The sequence below is a fragment of the Odontesthes bonariensis genome, chromosome 20 (genome assembly GCF_027942865.1).
Source record: "Odontesthes bonariensis isolate fOdoBon6 chromosome 20, fOdoBon6.hap1, whole genome shotgun sequence".
NCBI lineage: Eukaryota > Metazoa > Chordata > Actinopteri > Atheriniformes > Atherinopsidae > Odontesthes > Odontesthes bonariensis.
The window spans coordinates 2,298,872-2,308,543 of NC_134525.1; the positions used below are offsets into that span (position 1 = coordinate 2,298,872).

General features: G+C 42.1%; 1 protein-coding gene across 5 annotated transcripts in view; it reads left to right on the forward strand.

The window, feature by feature from the left end:
- Positions 1-8,073, forward strand: part of unm_hu7910 (un-named hu7910) — a 57,005-nt gene extending 48,932 nt beyond the window's left edge. For all 5 annotated transcript variants that reach the window (XM_075452527.1, XM_075452526.1, XM_075452522.1 and 2 more), the window contains 6 exons: positions 71-160; positions 1,136-1,273; positions 3,593-3,728; positions 3,814-3,905; positions 5,653-5,786; positions 7,376-8,073. In XM_075452527.1, the coding sequence (XP_075308642.1) occupies positions 71-160; positions 1,136-1,273; positions 3,593-3,728; positions 3,814-3,905; positions 5,653-5,786; positions 7,376-7,526 (741 nt within the window). In that variant the 3' untranslated portion in view covers positions 7,527-8,073. The remainder of the gene's footprint in view (positions 1-70; positions 161-1,135; positions 1,274-3,592; positions 3,729-3,813; positions 3,906-5,652; positions 5,787-7,375) is intronic.
- Positions 8,074-9,672: the final 1,599 nt, after the last annotated feature.

Sequence of the window (9,672 nt, forward strand, 5' to 3'; positions counted from 1 at the left end):
AACCTGGATCTGCCCTCTTTAAATGAAACCTTAAACATCAGCTGTGCTGCTCCTCACTTCCTGTCTGCAGGAGGGTCTGGAGTCAGGTGAGCCGGGGACGGACGACGGGCGCTTTTATTTCCACCTGGGAGACGCTCTGCAGAGAGTCGGCGACGACAGCGTGAGTGTTCACGCCCACGTCCTGCAGTACCACCTGCGGGCCAGGGGGGCAGAGTGTCTTTAAGGCATTCTCACATTCAATTCCGCCAGTTTTCGGCATCTAACTACTCCTGCATACTTTCAGCTATTTCTACAATTTTGGTCTCAAAACGTTCGGCTCTTTCAGCAGATTCCTGTCATCATTTTTGGTGTTTTTAACTTTTACACTTTTTAAGATATTCAACTTTTATTCAAATTTTCCCGTCATTCAAATGAATGGAAACTGCTTTCAGCTCTTCCAAATCATCTTCCTCTTTCCGCATGCTTTCAGCTAGAGACACCATTCAAACTTTAAATGGGTCACAAGACATTCAGCTATTACCAATTGTTTCAGCTTTTTCAAATCTTCAGCCAATTTTGAAATATGACAGTTTCAAAAACATGAACATTTTGCTCCTTCTTGATTTTTATGAATGAGCACACAGTTGAGTGCGTGCTGATAAGTTTCACATTTTTCAAACAAATTCCTCTAACTTTCATACAGTTTAACTTAGAGAAACCAATTATACCTTAAAATGTAGGAAAATGTGTCCTCTTTCAGCCAATGTAACTATTAAAGAGCTCACATTTACAGAATTTCAGCTATGAGCCTTGAACCGAGATCAACCTCTCAAATTCTCTGACTAACTCCAATGTTAAGTTTGGTAGAACACAAAAATCACAAAATTCCTTCAACCAACACCTCAGCAACAGTTTTTACTGCTAAAATTGAACTATTTTCAGCTTTTTTAGCATGGTCAGCCATCCCCATTCAGCTCATAAGCATTCTCACTGCTGTTTCACAGGAACAGCTCTTTCTAGTTTTTCTTTGAAATTCGCTTAAAACTGAAAATGTTTGATGATTTTAATCCTGCAGATAAGATGGAAAACAGGGGAAAACATGACTTGGGACCTTTTAAGGCGGCTGTTCTCTGATCAGAATGTAATCTGTGTGCAGGCGTATCACTGGTACGAGCTGGGTCACAAGCACGGCCACTTCGCCTCGGTGTGGCAGAGGTCTCTGTACAACGTCAACGGGCTGAAGGCTCAGCCCTGGTGGACGCCCAGAGAGACCGGCTACGCCGACCTGGTGAAGGTACGCGGCCACAGCGACGCACACGGGTTAGGGGTTAGGGTTACACGGGACGCTAACGGGACGCCCCGGTGGCAGAGGTGTGAGCAGAATGGCATGTGTGGGGGGGCAGTTAGCTCATCTGGGGGGGCAGAAAACAATACCTGAAAAAAATCAGTGGAAAACCACTACTACAACTTCAAGCATAATAATAATAATAATAATAATAATAATTAAATTCGGTAATGAAAATATGGTCAAACTAGCATAAATCATGACCGTCAATTTTGTTTCTTTTTGTTTTTTTGTTTTGTTTTTTGTTTTGTAAAGAAATGTAGAACTTGTACGATGCATGCAAGCGCACCATTACAACGCTTACATTAGCTTTTGTTTAACATGCTCCACATTCTCCATTGAGGGTTTAAATTCAAGTAGATACTTTGGGACAAGACATCCAGCCAACTCTCAGCTTTTTATTCCCTTCATTAAGTCTACCTTTACACGGAAACGATCTGAAAGCAAAACGCAAAAGTGGCGTTTCGTTTTCACTTTTAAATCTGCGTTTAGACGAGCGTTTTAGGGTGAAACTCTGCGTGCATACGGAAACGCAAAAGTGTGCAAGCTACCTTCTTAACGACAGGGACAGGCGCCCGCATGTTTGTTACTTGTCCCTCAATGTGAGGACGGAGTTCCTCACTCAGGGCAAACAGAGACTCCTTCGACATGCGAAAATTTTCATGCCACGCTTGTCATCTACCACTCCATTCATGAAGTTATCCCACCACTGAGAAGTCCTCCCAGGTCTCACCCACAGCTGTCTGCTCTCTCTATGAACTTCAAGAATTTGGAGAACGCAGTTCATATTTTTGGTCTGTTCTTTACTGCTCTCGCTCATCATTGCTGTTATCTGATGAAATGACTCTTGAACGTCAGTTACCGCGCCTAAGGCGAGTTGAAAGTCCGCAGGGACGGACATGTTGATGGCCTACTGATGCGTTTCCCACGGTTTCCTGGCGCTTTATTATGCTCGTCACGTCATTTCTATGTGACGAGAAACGCAGTTTTGCGCTTTTCATCCTTTACGCGGCGGCGCGACAGTGGAGCGTTTTCAAGAATTCCACTCTGGAGGGCGGTTTCACTTTTTTGCGTTTTCATGCCCCCAAAACGCCGTTACCATCTAAACGATATAGTGCATCCGCAGAAAGGTTTTGCGTGATTAACCTGTTTTCGTTTCCGTGTAAACGGCCCCTAAGTCTACATTTCAGATCATTATATACAACAAAAACATCCGAAAATGTGAAAATTGCCTTTTTTTTTTTCAGAAGCAAGGGTTTAAGGTTACGGAGGGGGGGGGGGCACGATAACAAAAAGATAAATAAAGCTATAAACTTTGCAGATACAGTGGAAACCACTTATAGTGGTCACGGATATAGTAACCGCTTATATAGATCAAAAGGCTTGGGACAGAATCATTTCTATACAAATGCTGTTTAAATAATTCGTTTATAGTGATCAAGAAATCCGCTTATAATGTTCATTTTTGGCCATTTTATGAATGTAAACATGTGCAAAAATAATTTTAAAACTACGTGTAGCTATTTTATTTTTTACTCCCTTGATTCCTTTCTGGACGTCTGCTTCTGCCTCGCTAGCTAACGTAACGAGCTGACACCGGGCAGCAAGCGCGCGCATCATGGCTGGAAAAAGGAAGTCATTTTCTCTGAATGAAAAACGTAGTCTCCTCGAGGCGTATGACAAATTACCAAAAACGAGCCAACGAGATGCTGCGGCGAAGCTTGGCATTCCTCAGGCTACCTTTTGTAGTCTAATTAAGCAACGAGAGACGGTCAATGCTGACGACGGAGAAAGAAAACGACTGCGCAGTCCTGTAATTAAACTTGCATGATAATACAATTCAGTAAATGCTGAAGCTATCCGTTTCATTTCATTTCTCTCATTGAAAAACGATACAAATGACATTTAGATGATATTCTGCATAAAAAAAATAAGTGAAATACCTGTACTGTAATACAAATTCGGTTTTAGTAATCAACCGCTTATAGTGTTCAAATTGGCTCTGGACCAACGTGATCACTATAAGCGGTTTGCACTGTACACGCTTTTTTAAAATCACCAGCTGCATTTATTCTATCAATACAAGACACAAACAGAGATAATAAATCGTGGCCTTTTTTCTGGGGAGTTTTCTTTGGATGGACAGGGCATTTCTCAGGGGGGCAGGACTTGTTCCTGGGGGGGCAGTGCCCCCCCCCAGCCCCCCCGTAGCCACGCCCCTGCCCGGCGGTGGACAGCTTCCCTCAGGTGTTGAATCTCTGTGTGCAGATGCTGGAGAGGAACTGGAAGACCATCAGGGACGAGGCTCTGGCCGTCATGGACCAAAGCAGCGGGCGCTTCATCCCCGAGGAGGAAAACCTCCGAGAGAAGGGCGTGTGGGGGCAGTACACGCTCTGGCAGCAGGGTACCGACTCATTTTAATCAGGCGGCTCGCGGACTAAAAAGATTTTTATTGTTTCGACAGGCGGATAACTTCTGTGTGTGTTCAGGGAGGAAAGTTGGGACTTCCTGTCAGGGCGTCCCGAAGACCTGCTCGCTGATGGAGAGGTTCCCCGAAGCCACAGGCTGCAAGAGAGGACAGGTACGTTTCATCTGTGCGCACCCTGAGACTTCCTGTCTTCTGTTGCCGTGGTAACTGATGCTGAACACAGAGGGGCTGTCAGATTTCACCGCTAAAAAATACCCAAACTGACCCCAGTTTGAATTTAAAATCCAATCTGCGCTCGCCTTGTGCTCTGAAATTATGTTTTATTAGATGCAGCCCAACTTCCAAAAGGTTTCATTCCCAGAAAAACATGCCAAATGTGGGAATTAAATGAAAGATTTGAGCTCATCTTGAATCAGACGGCAGCAACACGTCTCGGAAGAGTTGGGACGGGAGCCACAAAAGGCTGGAAAAGCAAGGCCAGTTTATCTGTACAGAACAATTCAACTACAAGGCGATTCAAAGTGCTTTACAGAAAACAGTAGAAATAAAAAGCATGATTTAAATTTTAAACAAAAAAGAAAGAAATAAGAACAATAGATAAAATCAGGAGTTAAAATGTGATTAAGTTTGGAGCTTTATTCAGCTGAAAACAGGTGTGTCTTCAGCCTGGACTTAAACACACTGAGTGTTTCAGCTGATCTGAGGCTTTCTGGGAGTTTGTTCCAGACATGTGGAGCATAGAAGCTGAATGCAGCTCCTCCATGTCTGGTTCTGACTCTGGGAACTGATGGAAGACCGGATCCAGATGAGCTGAGGGCTCTGGAAGGTTCATACTGGGTCAGGAGGTCACTGATGTGTTCTGGTCCTGGACCATTCAGAGCTTTATAGAGCAGCATCAGAACTTTAAAGTCTTTCCTCTGATGGACAGGCAGCCGGTGTAAAGACCTCAGAGCTGGACTGATGGGGTCCACTTCTTTGGTCTCAGTGAGGACCCGAGCAGCAGAGTTCTGACTGAGCTGCAGTTTTTAGGGCGACCTGTAAAGATGCTGTTGAAGATGAATGCAAAGGCTGTGTTCGAAACCGAATACTACATACCACATACTGCATACTACATACTGCATACTACATACTGCATACTACATACTGCATACTGCATACTGCATACTGCATACTGCATACTACATACTGCATACTACATACTGCATACTGATGGATCAGACAGTATGCAGAGCGTTTACCCACAATGCACTTCGCTCCTGCCCGAGCCGAAATCAGCCGGCCTGAAGCTGATTTCCCTTAAGCTCTAAACTCTGTAAACTTTAGCAACATTTGAAACATTTTCAGGTGAGAAAGTAGTCGTTTAGATCCCCAACGTGCTGAAAACCTGACAAAATACCGGCTGTTTACAATTTTGTTCCCACGAATTCGGCGCTACTAAAGCTAGCCGCAGTGAGCAACGCACTTCTGGTTATTTTCACAAAATAAAACCTACCCTCGTTGTAGCTAGCTTGAAACTGAAACGTTTTGACAGGAAATGACGATCGGCGACGTCACGTTCCGTTGCATCTTGGGTAGTTTGAGTATGAGTAGTAACCTCATGATGCATACCCAACATTTCGGAGAATATAGTATGCATCCGGGAACTTCTGCTTACTCAAACTCGCATACTAACTCAAAAAGTTAGTAGGAGTAGTAGGAGAAGTATGTGATTTCGAACACAGCCATAGGCTAGTTTTTCCAGGTGCTGCTGACACATCAGATCTTTTAACCTTGATATATTCATAAAGTAAAGTAAAGAGAAACAGCTGGAGGAGCGCATTGAAGCTAACTAGGCTCGTTAGCAACGGTTTGGAACTGGGGCTTCGTTTCAGACGCGATAACTGTGAGCGTCTCTGTGCAGATAAAGTTCTCGGTGATGCAGCCCGGGACCCACGTGTGGCCTCACACCGGACCCACCAACTGCAGACTGAGGATGCACCTCGGCCTCGTCATCCCCAAACAGGGCTGCAGGATCCGCTGCACCAACCAGACCAGGTACCCTCCGAGCTTTCTGCACCTCCTGACTGTGTTTGGACATGTTAACCGTTTATTTATGATGAATCCTCTGGTTCAAACCTGCTGCTCTTTCACTGTCAGTACCTTTTATTATGGAGCACTGAAACCGCTATAATCACAAATAGATGCAAAAATATAGAACTAGCTAAATAAATAAGCTTATATGATGATAAATGCCACTAAAATTAAGTTATTAAGTTAGAAATTAATTAATACAACAGTAACTGTATAGAATGTGAAATAAATCCATTTTTCTGCTTTTATTTTATTTTAAATGTCTTTTTTATTCATAGTAACAACTTTGAGGCGTCGCCACGCCCTCTAAGTTTTTAAAAAGTTTCCCCATAACTCCCCATAATCCCCCCCCCCCCATGCCCAGATGTCTTAAGAGTAACCTGGCCAAGTTTGAAGTCTGTAGCATTAAATCTGTAGGACAAGTTTGATCGGACTTGATGCAAGGCGTGGAATCGGTCAAAAATGGCACGAAAACTCACCTTCCATCCAAAATGGCCGCCTTCCTGTGGACGTGGGACCATGGCGGCATGAGACTTTTTTGTGCGTCTGGGCATGATGAATGAGTGTACCGAATTTTGTCGTCCCACGCCAAACTAACCGCAATGCGGGGACCATTTTTAAGCATCGAAGGGGGCGCTACAGAGTCAGTGAGCGACTCCCAAAAATACAAAGTTTAGATTCTTTCATGTCGTCGACTGGCAGGTGGCGCTCGCAAAATTTCAAGAGTTTTCGAGCAACTTTTGCAAAGAACAATAACTCTTACAGATAGAATAGGGTCCTTGCAGTTTCACTGCTCGGTCCCTAATTAAATATATTCCCCAATTAAAGTAAATAAATAACATTAACTGGAGTTTAAATAAATGCAGCTTTACATAAAAGCAGAAAAACATGTTTTTATTTCACATTCTGTACATTTTCTGTCGCATTAATTCATTTTTAGTTGAATTTCTCGTCATATAAACGTAATTATCTGTATTTTTGTATTCATTTGGGAGTTTTCAGTGCTCCATTACGGAAGGACAGAGCGGACGTGGGACGTATAAACTTTTTTCTGATGGTTTTCTCGAGATAACGAGTTAATTGGTTTTCGAGAAAAGTGGTTTTCGAGGCCACTTTTTCTCCCCAGTCCGCCCCTGTTTATATGTGTTTATATGTGTTTATATGTGATTATATGTGTTTATATGTGTTTATATCTGTTTATATCTGTTTATATGTATTTATATGTGTTTATATGTGTTTATATGTGTTTATGTGTGTTTATGTGTATTTCTGGCAAAGGTTTTTACCCATTTTTACCCCCCTTTCATTGAAAACTCGAATTAATTATCTCGTTATCTCGAGAAAACAGGAAAATTATCTCGATAAAACGGAGGAAAATGATCTCGTTATCACGGGAAAACGGATGGAATAAAATGTATGTACCTATGGCCGTTTCGGGCTTCCGTACTCCATACCGGCTCTGAGCGGTAACGATGACCTCAGAGACTCGATCAGCTGATGAGAGAAGTGTAAACAGCAGCATGTTGATTAAAACCTCCTCCCCCGTGTCGCAGGGAGTGGGAGGAAGGCAAAGTCCTCGTCTTCGACGACTCCTTCGAGCACGAGGTCTGGCAGGACGCCGACAGCTACCGCCTCATCTTCATCGTGGACGTGTGGCACCCGGAGCTGAGCCAGCACCAGCGCCAGACCCTGAGCCCCATTTAGGGTGGCGAGGAGAAGGCGGGCTGGTCACGGGACGGGTGAGGGCAGATTCTTCTTCTTCTGTGGCTTCTGAGGCGGTCTGACCCCCGGCTGACTGTGACCGTCGCCTCCCGTGTGGATCAAACATCGGACTGAAGAATGTGTGGACTCTTTCTAATACTACTGACGGTACTTTTGTTCGGATCGGCTTCTGGGATCCTGCAACGTTGTGGGTTTAAATTTTCCTGCTCTGAGAAAGAATGTTCTCGTCTCAAACCAAAACCAGCTCTAAGTTCTGGAGTTAAATCCTGAAACGGAAACACTAAAACGCCCGGCGGGCGGAGGAAGTTCCTTCTTTTCCACAAAGAAACACTTTGATCATGTTGAGGAAATCGGCCTGTAAGCAGGAGGCCTGGACTGGAGATGGACCACTATGCATTTTGTCAGGTTATCCAGGCGGGTTTTTACTTTCACCCTCTTTACTTTTGCACATTCACTAGGTAAACGCAAGATGATGATTTATATTTATAGAAAAAAATAAAAGATGCAAAAACATTTCAAACCTTACAAAGTGTGTGTTTGTTTTCTTTCTTTGTGTTTTTAATGTGTTTAAATAATGTATTATTACCAGAGGTGGGTAGTAACGAGTCACATTTACTTGAGTAAGTTTTTGAAAACATTATACTTCTAGGAGTAGTTTTAAATCTCTATACTTTTTACTTTTCCTTGAGTAGATGTGTGCAGCAGAAACTGTCCTCTTACTCCGCTACATTAGGCTACAATGAGCTGGTTACTTTTCTTCTTACCTCTTTGGTATTCTACGCCTCATTGTGAGAATGCATGAAGCATTCTCACTATTAAGTTCCTGTTTCCCTTTATTATTATTCCGTATTCCATATTCTTCCGCCGTTTTTCGGCATTCAAATACTTCAGCATACTTTCAGCTATTTCAACAAATTTGGTATCAAAATGTTCAGCTCTTTCAGCTCTCGATGGGAAGTATTTTTTGGTGTTTCTAAATTTTCAACTTTTTAAGATATTAAGCTTTTTGTTCAACTTTTTTCCCCATTAAAAGTAATGGTAAATCTTCAAATCCTTTCAAATCCTTCAAATCTTAACTAGTTCAGCATACTTTCAGCTAGAGACACCATTCAAATTTTAAAATGTTCATAAGACATTCAGCTATTACAAAATGTTTCATCTTTTAAAAATATTCAGCCAATTTTGAAATATGACAGTTTAAAAAATATGAAAATTAAGTTCCTTCTTGGATTTTAGAGTGAGACATTCAGCAGTGCTGATAAGTTTCAACTTTTCAAACAAATTACTATAACTTTCATACAGTTTAACTGAGAGAAACAAATTATACCTTAAAATGCAGGTAAACTTGTCCTCTTTCAGCCAATGTAACTCCTAAAGAGCTCACATGGACAGATTTTGAACTATGAGCCTTTAAGCTTGAACAAATTCTCAAATTCTGAGGAAATCTGCCATTTTTGAATCAGCTTCAAGTGTTTCAAAGTACTTCGATTTAAATATAGTTGACTCCACAGATGTAAAACTACTTTGCTAAGTTCCTCTAAGCCTTCTGCTTCTAACGGTGTTAAAATTATTTTTCTAGCTGGTCAACTTTTGTCACAGGACGTGTTAGAAGACAGTCTGCGCCTCAGATTTGTACCGCGGCTACAGCAGCTTCGCTCTGTGTCTGTCTGTGTATTCTTTAAATAGGTCATATGCACTTCCAGTTTAACAGAACGAGATGGCCTAATGGTAACACTAAGGCCCTTATGTGCGGGCATCCTGGGTTCAATCCTCAGCATGTAAGATCAAAGTTTTTAATTTTTTTTTTATATAACTATTTAAGCATACTTTCAGCCATTTCAACTGTTTTAGCTTAATTTTATCTTCAAATCCTTTCAAATCCTTTCAAATCCTTCAAATCTTTCAAATCCTTCAAATCCTTCAAATCCTTTCAAATCCTTCAAATCCTTTCAAATCTTAACTACTTTAGCATACTTTCAGCTAGAGACACCATTCAAATTTTAAAATGTTCAAATCTTTTAGCTTCTTAAGATTTTTTTAGCAAGGTAATTCAGCTCATGCATTCTCACAGCTGTTTCGCAGGAACAGCTCTTTCTAGTTATTTTTATCCCCCTGCGTACGCCTCATT